Genomic DNA, 22207 nt, shown 5'->3' with positions numbered 1-22207 from the left:
GCTTCTCACAGACTTCTGAAGGAAAGCTGCTTCCCTTTAGTGAAATCTGAGTGTTGTAACATCACCCTGTGATTTTAATATATTATGATCCAGTTTTCAGACATCTCAGCAGTTTGGGTTTCTAGAGAGGAAATGTAACCTTAGTTGTTAAAGGAAAATTCTGTTTTAGCATTAACTTAACCTGTTAGCACTTTTATAGTCCTCTGCTACGTTCACTTTATATCAGGGATAGAAGAACGGAGTCCCAAATATGGAAATTGGCCCAAACATTTATTCTTTCAAAATTAACCTTCAGTGTAGGTCAGAGCATTTTTGTAAATACAAACAATAATTAGGGTTTTGACGGAGTGTTGACAGCACACAAACTCCTCTTTCTTTCGTTGCAGGTGAACGGCATCGACCTGCGTGCAGCCAGTCACGATGAAGCCATCAACGTGCTGCGGCAGACCCCGCAGAGAGTCCGGCTGGTGGTCTACAGGGACGAGACCCAGTACAAGGAGGAAGACCTGTGGGACTCGTTCACCGTAGAGCTCCACAAGAAGCCCGGCCAAGGCCTGGGCCTGAGCATCGTAGGGAGGAGGTGAGGGAGATTTATTATTAGTGCTACCGCTTAATGCCTAGTATGCACTTATTAATGTGCAGCAGGATTTATTACAATGCTGAATGAGTGTTACATATAAAAACTGTGGAAAAGGTGCTTTTTCATTAGAGAAAGAGCTCGTCGTTAGCTTTGCGAGTTGCTTTTGGGGGTCACAAAAAGGGTTAGCATATTATGAATAGCAACTAGCATGAACAGAAATAATTAGTAATCGAAGAGTCAACATAGTTTGACAGTAACTGTATGAATTTTCTTTTTTAACGCAGATCACGGGACCAGAGGTAATCATTATTAAAAGACCTGTATATGTGAATAGTGTGTAGTGTGTAGAGAGTTAGAGAAATAGATATCTCATACATCCATAAAAACACAATTATGAAAGATATTTTTAGACCAATACACAATAAACCATATGAGGTGCTACCGTGTGTTTGATTTTACCATCTTTAGGCCTTTTGCTTATGGAACCCTTAGCATAAGTGGAATTAAAATGGTAAGACGTCATATTTGGTGTGTATACAAATTCCTACTTCCCTACATGTCTACAGTAACTGTAACACATCATGACTAAATGATGGTTTTTAAACATTATTTTACGGTTGAATAACTGTTTACCTGCTTAAACTTTACAAAAATGATCCAATCATTTTTAAAGAAACTAGTGGTGATCCCGACTCCGGGGTATTGCCAGAGACGGGGCTGTATCAGGGAGCGCTGCCGCTTTCGTTCCCATCAGAGCTGCTGAGGAAGATTTAGGCTACTAGGACGTGAGCTGGCAAACTGTAGACCGTCTTACACACACAAACTCGACTCAGGCATCTATTCTCGCAGTAGCATTCGTAGGGGAAAATGCCCGCTGGGCCACATGCTGACAGTCTGTTGCTGTCAGGTGTGTGGAGTGTGGTGATTGATCTCACCTCCGGGAAATGGCTTACACAGACCATACCTTCATACGCACTGCTGCCCAAGTTTTGGATTGTGGTTTGAACAGCGTGGACGGCAGTAGGATGATCAACTTTTTTTTAATATAGTTGTAAATCTTTGCTTCTGTCACTGTGGTTTTGCTACACAAGTGGGAAAAAAACAAAAATGCTCAATAGGATGGAAAAGGCAGCAACATAAGAGACAACCTAAAACCCTCGGCTAAAACGGAAAGTGCAAGCTAGCAGTTAGTGGTGAGGAGTTGTGACAGCCAAGTGTCTCTGGCACCGGGGACTGAGTGGGATCAGGTTGCCTTGTTGCACAGCTTCTGCTTGTGTTAGTTTTATCCACGTGGAGATTGGCACTTCAGATATGCAATGTCAACGGTAGAGATGTGCTTTTGGAAATAGTTGCTCAGAGTGAGCTCAGATTTGTATTTTTTTTATTTTTTTGCTGTTGACCTGGTTTGAGAAGGGATGTTTTGACTTGGGTTTTGCTTCTTTGGCAAATAATAGAGCTTTAAAACCCATATTTGTGGGACAAGCAGATGGCAGTCACCACAGCTGACTCTGGTAGGTGTAGACACCTGTCAATCAAACAAACAACCCCCCAAGAAACGCTTCTCATCAAGGCTTAATATCTTGATGAACGATGATTCTTAAAACAGTCACCAATACACTTATTAGAGTAAATTAAATAATTAAGTTATACTTTCAGCACTGTGCAGCTATTAAAGGAAGTATTTTTTAAATAATATGCGATATCTCACTTTCTGTGCCTGACTGCAACATGTTCACTGTAAGGAGATGCAGGATTCAAGATGGAAAACACATTTATTGAGGTCACAGTTGGAGGGTAAACACGCTCTTTGCTATTAAATATTCCATCTTACCAGCTGTTTGTCTGCCACTTCCCAAGGAGCATAAGCCACATTTGTGCAGAGGTCCGCTGGAAAAATGGGAAATTGCTGGATCAATAGTGGACCGCCAATTACACGCTCAACAACAGACGTCAGCAGAATGATACGATTAAGTTCAGCTATTAGAGACAAATACAGTGTGACTTTTAGTAACATAACTATGCATACAGTAACAGATGGTATCTCACCCCCATGTCTTCCAACCTTTCCCTACCAGGAATGACACAGGAGTATTTGTGTCCGACATTGTGAAAGGAGGTTTGGTGGACACTGACGGCCGACTGATGCAGGGTGACCAGATCCTGTCAGTCAACGGTGAGGACGTCAGGTCGGCCACGCAGGAGGCCACGGCTGCACTGCTCAAGGTATATCTATTGCACTTGTGCTATTCAGTATTTAAACTGCGTTGGATGACTAAACTTAAAACAATGTGCCTCGTGTTACAGTGCTGCGTGGGGCCTATAACAATGGAAGTAGGGAGGTTCAAGGCTGGCCCCTTCCACTCTGAAAGAAGGCTGTCTCAAAGTAGTCAGGTAATTTACTGTAGTTGTGAATTTATGATAGAAATCAAATAGCAATTGCTCTCATCTAGTCCTTGAAAACAAGACAACGAAGGAACACTGAATGTCTTTGTTTCAGATGAGTGAAACTGGGAGCTCCAAGGTGGCCTCCCAGTCTTGTTCAGACTCTGGAACCCTTCCCGACGACCCTGACAAACTAAGTAGTAGTCCAGATTGTAAGCAGAACTGATATTAATTCATGAAGCGTACGAGTTAGTCACAAGTGTAATTTAATCCTAACATTTTGCACATTTGCCTTCCCCCGCAGCTCCAGAGCATCAGGACACCAGAACGGTTGAGTTCACTAAAGGTCCCAATGATTCTCTGGGTATCAGTATCGCAGGCGGCGTGGGGAGCCCTCTGGGTGACATACCCATCTTTATCGCTATGATGAATCCCGTCGGGGTGGCCGCTCAGACCCAGAAGCTCAAGGTACGAGATTTACACCTCCCTCTCGGTAACCTTTATCTCGCTTCCAGCTGAATACAAAACGGAGAGTTTGCACACCAGTGGTTCTTGTGTGGGACTTAATGTGAGTCTCAGTTATTCACACTGATGTCATTCCCACTCACTTTACTCAGTTTGTGAATCTCAAATCCTTTGAAAGGTCAAGAGCCTACAGCCTTTAGCAGTGACCTTCACAGTTAAATGACAATTGTATCTCTGTGTGGGGGACAATAGCCATTGCTAACATGGATAATAAATCTCCCACTCCTGCATTCACATCATTAAGCCTACAGAAGGGCTCATTGAAATGAATAGGGGCAAATCTTGAATAGTATATTCATGCTGCTTTATCTTTTCAGCCAGAATGAGATGAGAACGCTACATAATGAAATTACTCAGTCGAACACAAGCATAGTTTTGCTTTTGTATGGCGTGGTGAATTCAATTTTCAAATGGTATTAGCTAGTGTCTCACATCCTGTTATCATGCAGAGCTCCTCCAGACTTTGTGAACTAACACAGAAATAATAGAAATCACAAAACAGCACTGAAGCTAGCTTTTAAAAGTGGTTTTGATGTGCTGATACATCATCATACTGATCCTAAGAAATAAGAAAACATCTGAGTGTGTTCATTATTTAGCCATAGAGACAACCTTTATTACATTTGCACTGTTTCCAGCCCAAACACTGGAGCTAAATAGAGCTGTGCAAAGAAACCCAGAGTCCGATCTGCATCTCAAATTTTCCAAACCGTTCCTTGGAAAATGTGTAAAGCCAGCTCCTGCTAAAGTTACTTTTCTCTGGTGTATCCTTTTTAAATTGTATGAAACGCTCCCTTTTCCAGATCGGGGACCGCATTGTCAGTATCTGTGGAACCTCTGCTGAAGGCATGAGCCACTCACAGGCTGTCACTCTGCTCAAGAATGCCACGGGCACAATACAGCTGCAGGTCGAAACAGCACGCACACACGCACGCACGCACGCACGCACGCACGCACGCACGCACGCACGCACGCACGCACGCACACACACACACACACACACACACACACACACACACACACACACACACACACACACACACTTGTTCTCTCACCCTTTCTTTTCTTATTAGATAAACCCACAGATACAGTTAGATAACCTGCAGTTGAACATGAACTGTATTCTTTACTTTATCTGTGTACAAAGTTTTCACCTGTAAAGAACAGTCGAAGGCTGCCAGCGGCGGACTTTGAAGTACCATGAAACTCATTTCCCGCATCCAGCACTACCACCATGCTATCAGTCTTTTATTTTGCAAGTGTAGCGTACCATAAAGACGTGCGGTTGTACATGTTCTTGTTTTCACGTACCTGTAGGTGGTAGCGGGCGGGGACACCACTGTGACAGGTCCCTCTCAGGAGCAGGCAGCCGGAGGTCTTCCACCCAGCTGCATCTTCCAGGATGACCTCGGGTATGAACTGGCTGTTACTCAAAACATTTCTTTTGTTGTGTCGTAACATCCATCTTACCCCTATAATGTCAGTCTGTGTAAGGGACTGTGTCAAAATGATTAGCAGGGGACACAAATGGGGTAGGAGTTATTAAGTCTTTTCTTTTTCTGAAGGGAATGCGGGCAGGAGAGGGTCTTATTTAAGCCTTCTGCTGAGTGCGGTTCATTCAGTGCAGTTTGGTGAATATTGTGAGAATTATTGTTCTCGAGTGGTATTCAGATACATTAGGACCGTGATAGTGTGTTCCAGTTTTTTTAAGTCAAGGGGAGGATCAGTGATTATTAGTGCAGATGAGGGCCTTGATTTTTCAAAAAATGAACCCCACCCCGATAATTTCCATACAGTCCCTAACTCTCTCTGTCTTTCTTTCAGCCCACCTCAGTATAAGACCATCACTCTTGGAAGAGGACCAGACGGACTGGGTTTCAGTATAGTCGGAGGGTACGGCAGCCCCCACGGAGACTTGCCGATCTATGTTAAAACAGTTTTCGGAAAGGTAACATGGTCAACTCCATTTTGTTTTCGCAGAATTGCCAAATATATTGTGTGTTAAAAATGTAAAACTCAATTTGTGCGTGTGCGCACACAGGGAGCAGCAGCCGAGGACGGCCGTCTGAAGCGAGGAGACCAGATAATGGCCGTCAACGGGCAGACTCTGGAGGGCGTCACTCATGAAGAAGCCGTTGGCATCCTGAAAAGGACCAAAGGAACTGTCACGCTCACCGTGCTGTCATAGACACATATGCAAACACCCACCCAGTTAATCCACAACTATAGGGACGGGAATTTTAACGTAGCAACACACCTCGCATGTGTGACAAGCAATATTTCACAACTAGAAGACTGTGCTAAAAATCACCTGATGTTCACCTGTGAAAATATGAACAACCGTACACTGATAATCATGAAGGAGCTTATTGCTCAATGTAGCTTTGAACACTGTGATCCAGTAAGCCTGTTGCAAGTAGGCTTATGTGTGCGTCATGATAAAAGAGCTTTTATCACTGAAACTCATATAATGATGATATATGATCATAAATAGGTTGCCACACAGATAACAGTTTTAATTTGTTCCTATTAGAATCCATTCACTCCCATTCTATGGCTCTGGTATGAAGTATTCGCTGAACATTGTGGCTCAAGTATTTTGCCGTTTCCTGCAATGAAATGAACAGATTGTGAGGTCATTGTTTTCAGCTATTATTATAGTGTTTTACAACAGATGGCACCCCCAAAGCAATATCAGAATATTTCTACAGAGGAGAGGCCTATTGTTCGAGGTTTTTTTTTTTTTTTTTATAGTCTGGGGTCTACTTACAGGGGTGACCTCCCTCTGAATTCAGAGCACGAAACAGCATTAAAACACCCTTGAGGCAATTAACAGATGAGCAGGCTTTCGCTGATAGCTATATTAGCTGATAATAGCATTATTTGTCTTTTACATTGCACTGCTGTTGCCGAGTTATCATACTGATTTTCCATGAAAGGCTGATGCTGCTGTAACTGGTGTTAGTCAACTTATCATGAAGTCACTGTTGTTTTAGCAAAAGTGGCCAAGAGAGCATTTTTTTAAGTGCGGAAGGCTAGAAGTCTGATATTGTAAATACACAGCGTGTAAACATTTCCCTGAAGGGAACGATGTGAATTCCTTAATGTCTTGTTCCTTAAACTAGGAAGCGTGGATCGAGTGCACACTTGACTAGATGAGGAATTGTGTGTGTGTGTGTGTGTGTGTGCGTGTGTGTGTGTGTGTGCGTGCATGCGTGTATGACGTATTCACTGAAATATAGTGCTGCTAAAGCCGATATATAAGGTATTATGTCACAGTATTTGGATTTTTAAAAAAGTATTAATGAATGATCACTTCATGGAGGTGTGTAGAAGAGTAAACAACCCGCTATCTTGGTCGGTAGCTTCCTAAGTGTTTAACTTGTCAAATGATTATATAATGGACCTGAGCTCATTTTGACCTTATTATTTACCCAAACAGTCACCTAGTGTGTAGTTGTGTAAGTCCGTAGGCATGTGTTGTGTGGTCTAGTTTCAGAATGTTGTCGGTTCTCTGTCTTATCACCTTAAATATGTGGCTCTAGTACTGTCAGTGTGACAGTATTGGATTTATTTACACTGAATTAAATAAAAGTGACCTTTGGATTCAATCAGTGTGTTCCACTTTTGTCTTGTACTTTATTGCTCCTTGTATGCCTAAAGCAAACCTCTTTCTCTTACTGTAACGTTGGTGTATTCCTAATATCAAAAATAGAGTGGAGAATAATCCGAATCTTATCCTGTCACTTTAAATACACGGATACAAACCAGTGGGAGAGCCAGCCTGGTTATGAAAATAAGAAGTAAGAAAACTCAATTGCTCCACTTAAGTTCGATCAGTTCATTTGTTGTATTCAAATTATATAATAATAAAATAATATCAATAACTCAGGGGGAGTTTGTGAGTGGATTCAGTTCTGGTCAGTTCAATTAGTTTAGTTGAGTGGGATATGTGTGTGCTTGAGAGGGGTCCTTTAATATCCACTACAGGTAGAAAATGACAGTAACCTGAGGCAGGTGAGGCAAGAGAATAGCAGAAGCCAGGAGAGTGTGTGTGTGGTCCAACGTAGACAAAGAAGTACAACACTGTACCTGTGGACAGGCCAAAGACGTAGTCGAAAACACTTCCAAACTCACTCCAGGGATCAGCTTTTCTTTTCTGATGTCTAGGAAGGTTCTGTAAATCCAGACGGTTCTTGAAACAACAGCCACTCTCTTTACTTTTACATGCGTCAGTTTAGCCAGAAACAAGATTATACTGCCTAATTATCCTTTAATCTACTCTGTCCGTCCTCTTCCACTCTGGCTTTGTTAGTTTTTTTTGCTCCAGCTCACAGGTGTGTCTGATGGATCTTCTCCCTCCCCGCACTTCTTCTCTCATCCAGTTGGGAAAAAAAGATTATTCTAGACATTTTTAGTTCTGTCTGCGACATTTACAGCATAAAGTATTGAATTTATTCACACCAAATTAAATAAAAGTGACCTTCGGATTCAAGCAATGCGTTCCACTTTTGCATTGTCTTGTACTTTATTGCTCCTTGTATGCCTCGGGCAGACAGCATTCTTATTTCAGCAGCCTCTTTCTCTGACAATAATTGACAAAAATATGGAGCACATAATTAAATCCACCAAGAAAACTAGCTTGTTAAACCTCAGCAAATTGACTATAAACTTAAATATAAAAATATAATGAATAATAGGGGTTGAGCATTGTGAAATGCAGGGCAACTTTCCAAATGCACCAGCTGTTAGTCAATGTAACTGCTCCTTACTGAACGCTTGGGTTATTGTTACATCTGCCATACATCACCTAAATACATTTTCTATCCAGGAGATAAAAGCAATTTACTGTCGCTGCAGGTCATGTTTAAATGAAAGGCGAATGGATCTAAATCAAAAGCTGAAACAAGTCGAAATGTACATGAACAAAGATTTATAGATGAAGGGTAATATGGCCGTGTGGAACAGCTCGGTCCTGCTTGAATAGACTGTTGTCACTTGAGACTTAATAAAGGCTGGATAGAGAGAGACAGAGCTTTCCATTAAAGTATGGTAACCCATCTGTCTGTGCACTGACACAGCTGCTTCACAGCCTGTCACATGGTTTGTGTGGAGTCCTATGCATGACGTCCATTTCTTAAGTCGGTTTACAGCAAACATGGGGGCTACCAATTAATCACGCAAGTCATGCAAGACCTTTGAAGTCCTTTCTCTAATGAGGTCTGGGGTCTGCTCAGATGCGGCGGGCTGTTAGCGTAAGACTTTTATAGTATCCTCAACTGTTGGGAACTCCTGCACGCTGTGGTCAAGACCCAACGCAGTTACCTGCAGCTGCTGCTAGCGCCTGCGCTCGACAGCTGACCTCCGCCTCAAGCACCTGTTGTTTTAATGGCCACCCCCCCGGTGGGTTAAGAGGTTACCCGGCCTCCCTGCAGGTTCGGGCGACGCTGCTCGCTTTACCTAAGGCCTGTCCGCACTAGCCTTTTAGATGTGTGATCAAATGTTGCCACCGCGTCGTGCTTGGCTTGAATTTGGGCAAATGGTGTAAGGTTTCCGCTCCGACGGCGCCAAAGCTGAGTCACTGAATTATCAAGATGCCACTCAGGCATTTATGGACATTTTCATGGGATTTTCCCATGAACAAGACTTTCTTTCTTGACCTCATAAACAAGAGTTATAACAGAGACACTTTTTATGTCCTGTTGTGTCTCCATAACTACTTACTGCGCTTGACCCTGTGAAATAAGCTTGTCACCGCCTGTTCAAACATTTCAGAGCTCAGTATCATCATGACTCATGCTAGCTCCATGCTGGCTATCAAGAGGTTAAGCACACAGAAACCTATAGTTCATGATCGGGCCGTGATGACTCAGCAAACGTGCCTCATGGGATGCCATCGTTCCGGTTTAACTGCTCAGTTCTTTTGATTAAAGATGGCAAAGGGACGTGGCGGTAGATTTGGTTTGGGCTTGAACGCAAGAATTGATCATCAGTGTTATCTTTATCATCAGCTGAACATGCAGTGCATCAAAAAGACGCTTGAACTGGGTTTCAGTCATCCATTATGTGTCATTAAATCAACAAACTTGGTGTAACTAATGCTTTGATAAAGGTTCAAATGTATCACCACAAATGAAGCAGAGCACTAAAGTCACGCTTGTAGCAACAGCAACCCCAACCTCCACCTCATGTGGTATTTCATATTGTTGATTTAACTGAGATTAATGTTCATTATTATGTACTATGTTTATTCGGGGGGGATTATCTCTCTCTGCAGAAGTTTCTGCCAAATCTAACCGTGTAGCCATTTGCAGTAAATGTCAATTCCTTGACGCCAGTTTCTCTGATAGAAGAGTGCACAAGTCTTAAACTAGACAGGAATGGACCTGACAGAAAAATTCCCAGAGTGATTGTAGTTTTGATCCCGTCCCTTCATGACAAATTATTTATAGCCACCATAGCAGCTTGTGGATGGAACTTTCTGTCAGTCAACAGAAATCTGATGGATTCCCATGGATTTTTACACACCCCCTCATGATGAACTGTAATCACTTTGCCGATCCTGTGACCTTCCAATACTTAATGACCAAAACTAACGCTACACTAAAATGGGAAACATGCTAATCGACACCTGCTAAACATCAACATTTGTCAGCATTGTCACTACAGGCTTTTTTTCTTTCAATAAGCACTGGCAGCTCACAGAGGCAAGTTCTCACTTGACTTTTTAACAACTGCGAGTATTTATTTGTTTTTCTCACGTCAAGTGTTAAAAATCATTTTGCCATTGTCAAACGTGCCCCAACATATCAAACTGTCACAAAGGAACATGTGGAACTTTCAGCAGACACACTTGGTTAAACAACATCCTTCATCTTCTCAATACCTGATCCGCCTTGTGGACTCACAACGTCACGGAAAAGAGTCTGCTATCTTTTGCATGAATCAAAAGTCTCCTTTACATGCTGAGTGCCTTTTGGTCTCGGGGAACAGAGGGTCTTAAAAGGTCATCTTTCCCATCCTGCCGTCATAGAGACGCGCTCATGCATACACAAACCGGCAAACATAATTAAATTTCCATGGCAGTGGTGTACAATTTCTGCTCGACGAGCATGCCGCTCTATAGCAGCTTTAAAGGAAAGAGCGACTCAAAAAGGTGTCTGAGGCAATTGTTTGACCTTTCTGCACAGTGACTCTGTTGCCTCAAGCCTTCACTGAGCTGCCAAAAAAGATTAACACATCGCAGGCGCGTACAATCCTGTGCATTGTTTGAGTCAGCAGACACTAGTTGCTCTTTAACAGTCCTTCCTCTCAGCACAATGCTGTAACTGCAGACAAATTGGGTGGCAATTGTTGCTGACAAAAGAATCCAGAGACAAACATGTCAGATGCCAAGAACATTAATCTCAATGAACATTTTCGTATCAATAAAGGGCTAATAAACTCTGGAATGTGAAGAAGCAACTCATTATGCAAGGTTCTTGTTTTTATAACATTAGTATGTATGATTAAACCCAACTGAAGTAATGATTAATGATAGTCCCAGACAAAGAGTCCAAACCTTAAGGGAGATACTACCTGAGACTGATAAACAAGTCTTACAACTTAAACTGGGAATAAGGACTGGTAGAATTGTTAGGGAGTGAGACAAAAAAGACGTTTGCATGACAAATGTTCATCCAGGCCAGCTTATACAGCCTTTTCATTTGTTTACTGTAGTTTTACATATCTCTCTCTGGTGTCTCGTTTCCAGAACGGACAAAAAGACATATAACTATCCTCCTTTATTTAGATGCTAACAATTATATTTTTCTGCGTAAACAGTCAAGGCACAAACAAACACATACTTTCCTTCCTTCTCCGTAACCCGAAATTATGCCAGAGTCATACTTTGCGAGCAGGAGGCTGGATGTTATCGTGATTTACAGTCGGGTTTTCCGTCACTACAAGGATAGCTGCAGCACTCAGCCTTGAGTTCCATTTAAAATAAAGCTGGGAGTTAACCAAGGGGGGGGGGATGACATCATGTGAGATCAGATTTCCTCCTCACCTTTTTGAAGGTTCGTGTTTACACAGACGACAGAGCACATGTGCAATGAGGGACGTCAAATGTTTGGTGTCTAACCATTTAACTGCAGCTATTACATGTCAGCAATACAAACAGTCTACTCAGCTCAGACTGTAAACGCCACAGCAGACAAGACAGTTTTTTAATGACCCATCTCACACAGTAATCTACCCTCTATCTCCGTCTGATAACAGGAAACTACCGCACTGCAGGGCCGCCGCTTTGTCTTAAACACACCTTGCATGTTTCTCTTGGTATGTTTGCATTTCAGTTACAGCTTCAAATTACATCACCGCGGCCGAGGCCTGATAAGGCGGACTGTGTCATCATCGTTTTATGAGCTGTGTGTAAAGTAATGTGGTGACACAACCGCTTGGAAATGTTTGCAGAGCTGAGGGTGGAAGGAAGAATCACCTGTGTTTGCCTGTGAGAGGGTCCGACCTTGTTGAAGGACACGGCTGCAAGGCTGTTGATTGAGCATTCATGGATGCAATCAGTCGAAGTATAATTCCCTAATCTTAATACAAATAACACATTACTAATTTAACTAAATATGTCATTAGAGCATAGTCCTAACAGTCTATAGCCCTGCAAGCAGCTCTGTGAGGCTTACACCCTGTTCACACTGCCTACCTGAGCGGTGTGTGAGCGTTTCTGTTGCGGAGCTGCTGCTGCCAGGCCTATCGTTCTTCACTGAGTTGGCCTTTGATAAATACAGCACAATAAAAGCCCTGTTAACATATGAATGGATTCCGTCCACAGAAACACCAGAGAGCTTTTGATATTAAACAGACACTGGAGGTGCTGAGTTTAAAGAATACATTTATATTTAGAAACTGTAGTGAAAGGTTTGTTGCTGGTATAATGTCTGTATGACTGAACAGACCCTTCTCACTGTCTGCTTTTGCTGGGCTCACATGGGTGGTGTGGCTGCGCTGAAATAAAAAGCGAGATGTTCCGCCATGCACACACGAGGTAAATCCCCTTCACTTTTCCAGCAGTTGGTTAACAACAGATGAGACTGAATGAGTCTTGAGAAGCTGCAGTGTTTATTAACTGACACATTGTAAGCTGTATTGTACATTTACTGGCAGATTGACAACTTACTGCAAACCTGTTCCCTTTGTTATGTGTGCATTCACCATCACTTTTCTCAACCATGGTGTTCCTTCTTCCCGATACCATGTTGTTTATTACAACAAGGAGACAAGATTTGTTTGAGGAAAGGAATTTGGGAAATCCTACATCAGAGCCCAGGCGACGCGTCCCTTTGAGCAATCTCCACCTTTTCGTATGGGCTCAGCTCACTTGGATCATCAACAGAAGGATAATGACAAAACAGGACAGAAATGGAGTGGTTCTATTGGTACCATCCACAAATTTTGCCAATGGAAACGCAAAAACAAATGTTCTAATGTGTAACGAACTGAAGTGAACTGTTTAGTGGAAACCAAGGTGGCTTGTTACCAGCTCCCTAACTCTTACCCTGAAATAATATTTGCCTTAAACACAAAGCGGATCAAGTTAAAATTCACCCAGTTAATTCTGTAAGGAACATGAATGGATGTCCAAAATGTAATGGTAATCCATCCAATTGTTGTCGAGATATATCAGTGTTAAAAAGCGGAGGCCCAACCAACTGAAATTGCCACTGGAGCCATGCTCCTTGTGTGGCTAAAAAACACAGTACAGTAACCTATCAAAGGTCTAGTAAACACACTGCATTGTGCTTGTTCCACATTAGATAATGGTCTGTATTGACTTCCATCTCTCTGCATTGCTGGTTTAAAAACAAAGGCCTCCTATTGATTTTAAGGCAGGATGGAAAAATGAGCCAGTGATGAAAGCCCATTTACGCCTCGGGCCCTTGCTGCTGTTTGAGCCCATTTTCCATCTGAGTTCAGCAACCCTGCCTGTGCCATTACATTTAAACGAGTGTCAAATTAAATGACGTGCCATAAATAACCTTTTTTTCTTAAAGTGCTACTTGCTCAGACTTGAATTTCTTTCGACTTTTGATTCATGCCGAGCTCCTTTTATTATTCAGAGGATGACACTTTTAGAGCCCCTGTTATCAATCCCACAAATTACGACACCCCTGTTTAAGGCTGGGTTACAATTGTTGTGGATTTTGAAAGTGTGGTGGCAAAGCGAGACAAACGTCATCTGGAGCTGTCAGCCCTTGAAAAATAAGAAGATACCGCTTTCATATTAAGAGCTATTGTCCCAGAGAGCTTTCTGATGTCTTTGATCTGGCAGGTTACCAAGTCATTACTTGCATCATGCAACCATTATGTCACCTTAACCTATAACTGTTGTTACACTGGAACAAAGGCTTGATAAAGTCATAAATTCAACCTCAGTGGAATCATTGAGCAGTTTGTCGCTTACACGCCTGGAAGGTACATTTGCACCTTTTGTGCTAGTCTATAATTATCATCTTATCTGTTGCATTCTAATGATGCCAAACAATACTGAACAATACTGATGAGGTGTAAGGTTAGGGCATTAGGGCATTACTGCAAGGTTACATTCTCAGACAGACCCATAAAAGGTAAAAAAAAAAAAAAAAAAAAAGTGTCTGTTCCCACAGTTAAAGGAAGTCCTAAGCGTGCTTATTGGGACCAAGTTGTGACATTCAAAGTTTCATCATGTTATTATGAAGGAGAATCTCCTTCAAAAAGTATTTTTAAAATATTTTTGGGGGCTTTTATTGCCTTTAAATGATAGTGACAGCTGAAGATCGGCAGACACGCAGCAAAGGGCGGCAGGTGGGATTTGAGGACTCAGCATTGGTACATGGGGCGCCAGCTCTGCCAGGTGAGCTATGCGGGCATCCCAAAATGCATTACAAGTTAAAAAAGTTAACAGTGACTTTCAACATTATGTTTTCCCTTTTATCCAACAGCAACAATAAATTAAGCTGTTCCGTGGCAAGACCTAACACTGCTGTGACAGTACTTAAGGTGCAGCTCTCCTTCTCCTCTGCTTGATTTATGAGGACTTCCCCTTCTATACGAGACCACAACAGTCTAAGCGCAGAGCTCAGCAGTACTTTAAAACATGTTTACATGACCCTGACCAGGTGAATGTATCCCTGCGGCTCATGTCTGGTTTGTGCTGTTAAAGTGTTTGCTGCCGCTGCACATTGTTCCTCACAGATGCCAGATAGTTCTGTTGGGTGACTGGCTTTTTACTTCCTGAGTGGATTCCAAGCTTTAAACAGGTGTAACCATGTCCTCTAGTCGTTGTAAAAAAAAAAAGAAGGAACAGAAACGTGTTTCCCTTGCGCGAGCTTTCATCTTCCCAGCTCCGATTTAGTCAACGCAAATGAAAAGACAACAGCCAAAGGGACTTCCACTCTCACATAAAGTAATAAAGTAAAGAAATGCAACTGGGTGACAATGTTGATGTGTCCTCGAAAGATAAGACCTTGAGCCTGGCTTATTCTACTAATGCAACTTAGGGGAAAAGATCTTAAAAGACTCTTAAAAATGTGTGCATGGAGACAACACAGAACAGAAAAGATTAAAATTTTAAAATGAATACCTGTAACACCTACACAAAGTCAAACACAATTTAAAACATTCACGCGTGTGTATACATCTATGTCTCTAAATGATCGTATCTCGTAGGAATGAAATTCATAGGCAGCTCTTCTGCATTGCTGTACAAAATGCTCATGCAAAATAGCTGCATATGAACAGTCTTTTCTCAACAATAAATGCCCTTCAGCTACTTATGAAGCACTCCATGTTGTTTGATAAGGAGCAGAATCACTCAACTTATGCCTGAAAAAATGTCAAAAGCAAAAGAGAGCACACGGGTGTCAGCAGCCTACAAGGCATCCATCACGCCAAAGCTGTAGGGTATTCAAAGAAAAGTTTTCCTTCAGACTTGCATGAACCTGTTATTTGCAAGCAGTCGAACTGATTTATGTGCTCCCGATGTTGCTACGTTCACCTGTTTCCTACAGGCAAATCAAACTACACTGATCATCGCTAATCGAAATTAAATCAGATTACTTTCTGCTAAATTGATACCTTTCTTGGAAGATTTATTGAACAACTTCCGAGACAAATGCAGACGTTGGCACAGTCAGTGCTGTTGTTGTTGTGAAAGTAATAAAGTCAGCACATTTCTGCATGTCGACAGACACGGCTGCAGGGCCTCCCTAACACATGACATCATTAGTGGAACTTTTCACACAACTTGACAGGCTTCATTTCACCGTGGCGAGGTCATCCACATGTGTTTACACCCTGTTGTATACACAGGAATAATGTACTGTCACAGAGTGCTATCCTTTGAACATCAATGCGCCAATTTCTCCAGAATGCATCGTGTTTTAAATGTTTGAAGAAAAAAAAACTTAATCGCTCTGGAAGGTAGCGCCTTATTTCATTCCTCTTAGCAATGACTTGTGATTTACATAAGAGAGTTGTCTTTAGATAGTGTAAAGCTTATCTTTTTTCATGTAAGTGACAACATGTCCAGGGACGAGTCTTCTTTGTGTTTCAAACCATTTAACTTTAATTCAATCAGTGTTTTATTCAGCTCCTGACTGTTGAGGTAGAAACCTTTAACAATACAATTCCACAAATGCACGTAGTAAACTAAATGCCCAAAATGTTTGGCTCCCAATGGTGAACTAAATTAAGCTGTGTGCATTTGTTTAGCACAGAAACACAGATCTACATAACTCCACTGTATACGCACAGAGATAACCTCCACATGATATAACCCTTATCCAAAGACTTGTAGTGCTACATAATGTTATCGTCTGAAGATGGACTGTCAGCACCCCAACAACAAAAGAGAAAGCTATTCATGAAGCCTTGAAGCCGCGCATCTATCATCCCACTGTTTTCAGTAGTGGGCTGTAGTGGAATCCCTGCTATGTTGCATTGCTTGCCAAGATCCAGAGATTCCCCATGAATTTCATTTCCCAACACCTCACAAAGACAGAGCGAGTAGCAGCAATTCATTCATTTTCATGTTACATATTGATTTTCCATAGCAGTAAAACCAATTCACACCGGTATATGCTGCAAATGCTTTGTGAGCACCGGGAAGATCCAAAAAGGAAGAATGCATCTGCACTCCAATAAATGATGGAAAAAGCCTTTATTTTGTAGACTTGTCTTTGCTATATCCCCTCTGAGGTTGAACCCTTCAGAATAAAACTGTATGTGGACTGAATGTTCAGTTTAGATTTGATGGGAGTGCAAAACTGGAGCTTGAGCATGCAGGTACTTCAAATAAAATAATAACCAAACAACAGGTGGTAATATTTGCCAAAAGAAGCCCCTGCCTTTTGTATATTACCACTTAGGAGGTGGGACACACATGGGACACACAGGGAAGGTCCATCCACCTTGGAAGGCGGTGATATACAGTCAAAAAGCTAGCAAATTAAGTTTAAAATATTTTATAATAGAAGATTGAAGCGGTTTGCAAACCGGGGTCATGGTAGTCCAACTTCTCTGTTTCATCAGTAAATACTCACTGGATCCATGTAAGGTTATAATAACTTTGTCCATGCTAGTGTAAAAGGAAGATTAAATGTTCCTGAAAGCCATTAGCAGAGCAGTTCACAACTGAATGGATTCACAGTTTTATAGGCCAGGAAATCTATCTTGCTCTTCCAGCACTTTTACCCTATCAGCAATCTGCACGATCGTTTGTCTTCATTAGCAAGTACAACATCCTCACCTATGTGGCCGCGGCACTCAGAGATGGTGGGGGCAGAACATCTAGCCATCTGACTACATAAGCAGACAAGCTGTCAGAGAGTAGTGCACCGGTTTCAAGTGATGATCTGTGCTGGGGCAATCATTAATGCAAACTGCCAGCGGCCTGATCACTGTTAGTTATCATTATCTGCAGTTGCTACACTGTGTTTTGAAGCTGGTGTCACCTTGGCTGCCCTGTACTGTACTGTACTACTGATTATGCAGGGTAACACCAACCCTGGATATGAGACCTTTCACAAATCCAAAAACCCAACAAAGCTGTATCAAAGATTTGTTAAATATATATATATATATCAGTGCCACTAGTGATTAAAAACAGCAGTAGGTTAAGCATGTCACTGTAATGCTCTGCCATAACCCCTCCCTGAAAGCAGCAGTCTCCTTAGTCCTATCAGTAACAGCCTGCTAAGAGGCTTTACTCCCCCCCCCCCAGCACAAAGAGTTGTCTGTTAGGCCAGGAAGACATCCCAGGAGTCAGAAGAGACAGGTGGCTATCCCCACAGGGTATGTATGTGGGGGCTGGGAGGCTGAATGCTGGAGTAATCAGAGACAAGTCAAGACAAAAGCATGGTGTTATTTTAGCAGTGTGTGTTCCCAACTGTTGAGGGTCTGGGTTAAACGTTTGGTGGAGAGAAACAGCACAGGAAAGGAAGGAAAATAAGGAAAGTATTTTTTAGTCTATCTCAAACACATGAAAATAAAGTTGCAATGACAAAAAAAAATAATAATTCTGAATGGCTTTGGATTAGGGACTGTATAAAAATTATTTGTGAGTTGAGATTGTGTTTGTTTTTGTCTGACAGAAGGGTACATGTTGCTATTTATATTTTATTTCAGCCTTCTGTTGCAAGATGTATTGCAAGAAAATAAAGCATCAAATACCACAAATAAATGGTGGCTTTAGTGTGTGCAGTGGATCAAAGCTTGTTGAGGCCAATATGTCAGAGAAATAAAGAATACACTGGATCTTTATGGATATACATGATTAAACATTATTTCTACCAACAGTTGTTCCAAGTTAAGTCAAGTTAAATGTGTCATATAAAGTGTCATATATACTGTGTAATTTAAGTTCGGTGTGACATAGGTGGCAGTAATCACTAAGCAAATCACTTTTGCTTAGCAGCTTTTTATTTAAAAAAATATGTGACTTAAATATTGTGATGAAGATTAAAAAAAGAAATTGGAACGTATGATTGGTGGCTATGTGAAAATCATTGTTCCATTAAGATATTATGGTTTAATTTGGGGTGAGGCTTTTATGAACATTTACAAATCAACATTGATTAATTGTCTTTGCATCCATTGAGGTGAAGATAAATGTGGATATAAGTGATTGGAATGCAAACTCAAGTATCATATGGTTTGTAAATCAAGGAAACGCCAGCCAACTGTTCCTCCAAATTTACATCCTGACTCTAAATCTCCTTTTCTTTTGCATGCTAACTTTCAGGTAGCTGGGCCCTGACTGTAATTCAAACCTCCAAAAGTACACTGGAGACCATCCAAATCCTGCTCAAGTAGAAATGATCTTGTGTTTTCATTGAAGCTCTGGATTTGAATAAGGGGGCTTTAAGAGACTGCCAAGGAAACCTTGCCAGTTTTGCATCCTAATCCCCCAAGATATTAGAGGTCCTTTACCTCTTAAACCAAAGCACTTGAGTGAAATCTTCTAGGTCTTGTTCCACCAGTTTGGAAAAGCAGAGGAGGGATTCAGTGGCAGGTTTTGAGGTTTGAACTTGGATGGCCCCGTGGTAGAGAGGATTTTATGTATTTATCAGAAATGGGCGAAGAATCCCCGGTTTGCGCCACATTTTAGCGAATCAGGGCTAAAGGTGCTGACAAAAACTGCTTTGTCTGCCTGTCAGTGTGGAATCAAACAGGCGTTGCTGAAACACATATCATGTTGCTCACATAGAAACATTTAGAAGATGAATGGAAATACACTGTGAACACAGGTGGAATTACTCTATGTTGTACAAAGAGGCAAACAAAGGGTTTTGATAAGCCACAAAAGAATTATAAAACAAATGTGAATGCTAATAACTGCTACCAATAACTAAGCAAATTCACATCAGACAGCAGCACTGACCGCTACAGTGCCATGAGATAACCATGGGAGGGTCTTGCCTTGCAGGACAGTTATGGGGGAGTGCACAATTTGTTCTTTCCCAAGAGGATCACATCTCTTTCCCAGGAAGGATGACAGTTTATGAGAGAGTGTGGAAAGAACGATTGGCAAAATCAAATCCCATAGTGACAAAAACGCTGCGATACTCTTGTGTACAGTAACAAAGATAAAGGAGGAAATTCAAAGAAAGGTCCAGACCTCATACGGGCAGAAAGTAACTGATTGAAGGGAGGACTGCGCTGATTGAAGAGCTTGAGGCAACAGTAATGGAATTATGAAATTCCTCAGCAGAATTCTTTATGAGCTTGAAAAAAGGGGGAAGAGAAATACCTTGAGTAAACACAACAAATATGATCTATGGCAGCTATTTTCCCACTGGCTGTTCTTCACTATCTTAAGGCAGAAAAACGACTGAACTATCCAGCGCAATTGGTGGAATATCCAAACTACTTCAAACTCATCAGATCAACGTTCCTTGACCTTTATGGGTCAGTCAATTCTCATGCTTTTCCTGTTGACCCCAAACTGCCCTCATTTGACCTGAATGAGTGTCCAGGGAACTACAATGCAGTCATCCACAGGGAAACATTTTGGTCAGCCATGTTTGCCAACCAAGGGGGAGGCCCAGCTCTGCTCCTTTAATGGCACGGGGTCATCTTGTTGCCAGGAAACACTTGAAAAGACTTTTGACTTTCTGGTTTGGTGTTGCCTGTTGCTGGAAGGGTTTAAACTCAGTGCAACCAATCAACTCCAGAATATCTTAATAGGCTGTTTGGGTCCATCTTTGATTGCATAACGCTCTTCTTTCGCATAACAAATCAAATGCGAGACAAATTGGCAAGATAGTTGAAATAATCGGATATTCTGCAATGCCACAACTTCCGTAAACTTCAAAGCAGCCATGATAACACATATTTCTATCTGTCTCTTTCATGACTCACAACTTTGCTGTCAAAGAGCAAAGCAAAAGTTCAAAAGCGTTGGCAGGGTCAGTGCCTTCTGTACAAGTCCTTTTGATTCCTAATATAGTCACGGAAAGGCTTCCTGGCCCGGATATAAAGAGCAAAAGGGAGTGAAAAAGGGGGGATCAAATAGGATAGAGGTTTGTTTTGTTCTCTCCTCTCTATCTGTCGAAGGTTCCTGGCTGATGTAGCCTGCTGTTTAATCTCAGCTGGCTCAACGGCTTGGCCTGGGGTAGTGTGGTCAGGAAAAGGCACCCAGTACAGACAGGCATCAAAAACATGATTGAACTCACTGTACAACTGCACATGAATTATTACCAGTGTATAGATTTGCTGCAATGCCCTTTACCTGCACTCTTCGGGGGTACAAAGTCAGACAAAGAATGTCTTAAACTCTGATGGCTACAAAGTAGAGTGAAGTTGAAAGTCACTGATCTTAAGGGTAAAGGTTACAACTCCTTTTGTGACTAATGATGACTAATGGCAGTCCTCAGTTCCGAGCATGAAGGGAAGTCAATGAACTTCATGGGAATACATCACAATGGTTGGGAAATATGTTGACATTAGTGGTGGTCACAGTGTGTAGCTGGTTCCGCCAGTTTGTATCCTCAACAGAAAATGATTTCACAACCAGTCATTGATTACAGCGTAATACAATGAACAGTGCTGCTTGGTGGAGCTAATGTAGAAATATATTTGTCATTCTTCAAGGCCAAGAAGGGTTTCCTGTTTTAGATCCTTCTTTCTTAAATCAGGGTTGCGTTTGCGAATCAATTATTTTTTGTGTGTCCTTATTTGTTAGTATTAGCATGTTTCAAACAGTTGTGATTTACTTGATCGGGTTGCACTATTGAAAAATCTGCAAAAGCTGATTTTCTTGGTCATTTGGGGGGCAGCAGAAACAGGCTGTGAACACAAAACTGACAATATTATCACCATTTACATTGATATGGTAAACTTGTTAGCAAACAGTTGCTCATTTACGTGTCTAGCAGTTACCGAGCAACATAAGCATTCCTTTGGAGTTGTGTTTCTGTCCATCTGATGGAAACTGGTCCAAGTTGACCTTTTTCTCTCTTTTACCTCTGTTTTTGGTCTCTACCAGCTCCTGAGGAAAATATTTGGCTCTTTAGCTGCAAAATGTTTCACTATTTTCACCAGCTAGTCTCTAACTGTGTATGTCATTGGGTTTATAGAGCTTTTTCTCTGCATACACACAGATGGAGATATATGTGTCAGAGATAGTGTTCATTAAGCTTTGAATGAGTGGGAAATATCTAAATATGCTAACCTAGCCAATGTTATTTGATCATTTGAGGTATATAGTGTTTTTGTGAAATGTCATTTAAAATCTTTACAGCTGACGTCACTTTTATAACAGAATTTTTTAAAAGTGTTGACCATATCCCATACTACCTAACGTTGTTTACTCTTCAGTCTAAACAGGTCACATACAGTACGAGCAAGCTAACGTTCATTTTGTCTGTTAGTTCAGTTAGCTACGCGACAGTTAGCCTACACTATGCAGTCATAGTGTAAATGTTTTGTAACAACTGGCCAATAATATCTGGTTATTTTCATAAGAGGTCAAAGTTAAAATGTGGAGCTCAAATATAAACAAACCTATGGGTTCACTGGTCCAGTACAACACTAAAGACGGTACCCATTCAGATGTAATTTGTAACATCCCCTGAGATTCCTGAATACTAGCGGAAAAATAGCCCAGAATAGGTCTCATGGGTTGATTTGTAATCTTTATAATTGTTAAGTATATCTGATAAATAATCAAGCACTCCTTGTGTT

General features: G+C 41.5%; 1 protein-coding gene across 14 annotated transcripts in view; it reads left to right on the top strand.

Moving 5' to 3' along the window:
• LOC127379633 (multiple PDZ domain protein) overlaps positions 1-7098 on the top strand; it is a 44510-nt gene extending 37412 nt beyond the window's left edge. For 11 of the 14 annotated variants that reach the window (XM_051429499.1, XM_051429491.1, XM_051429501.1 and 8 more), the window contains 10 exons: positions 387-580; positions 865-879; positions 2656-2803; positions 2885-2971; positions 3078-3174; positions 3267-3430; positions 4291-4395; positions 4805-4899; positions 5312-5435; positions 5529-7098. In XM_051429499.1, coding sequence (XP_051285459.1) covers positions 387-580; positions 865-879; positions 2656-2803; positions 2885-2971; positions 3078-3174; positions 3267-3430; positions 4291-4395; positions 4805-4899; positions 5312-5435; positions 5529-5675 — 1176 coding nt within the window. In that variant the 3' untranslated portion in view covers positions 5676-7098. The remainder of the gene's footprint in view (positions 1-386; positions 581-864; positions 880-2655; positions 2804-2884; positions 2972-3077; positions 3175-3266; positions 3431-4290; positions 4396-4804; positions 4900-5311; positions 5436-5528) is intronic. The other 3 variants (XM_051429502.1, XM_051429490.1, XM_051429497.1) reach the window with 2 other exon arrangements.
• Positions 7099-22207: the final 15109 nt, after the last annotated feature.

Source organism: Dicentrarchus labrax, unplaced genomic scaffold, assembly GCF_905237075.1.
Source record: "Dicentrarchus labrax unplaced genomic scaffold, dlabrax2021, whole genome shotgun sequence".
Classification (NCBI taxonomy): domain Eukaryota; kingdom Metazoa; phylum Chordata; class Actinopteri; family Moronidae; genus Dicentrarchus; species Dicentrarchus labrax.
The sequence above is the reverse complement of the archived record's forward strand: the minus strand, read 5'-3'. Positions and strand labels throughout refer to the sequence as shown.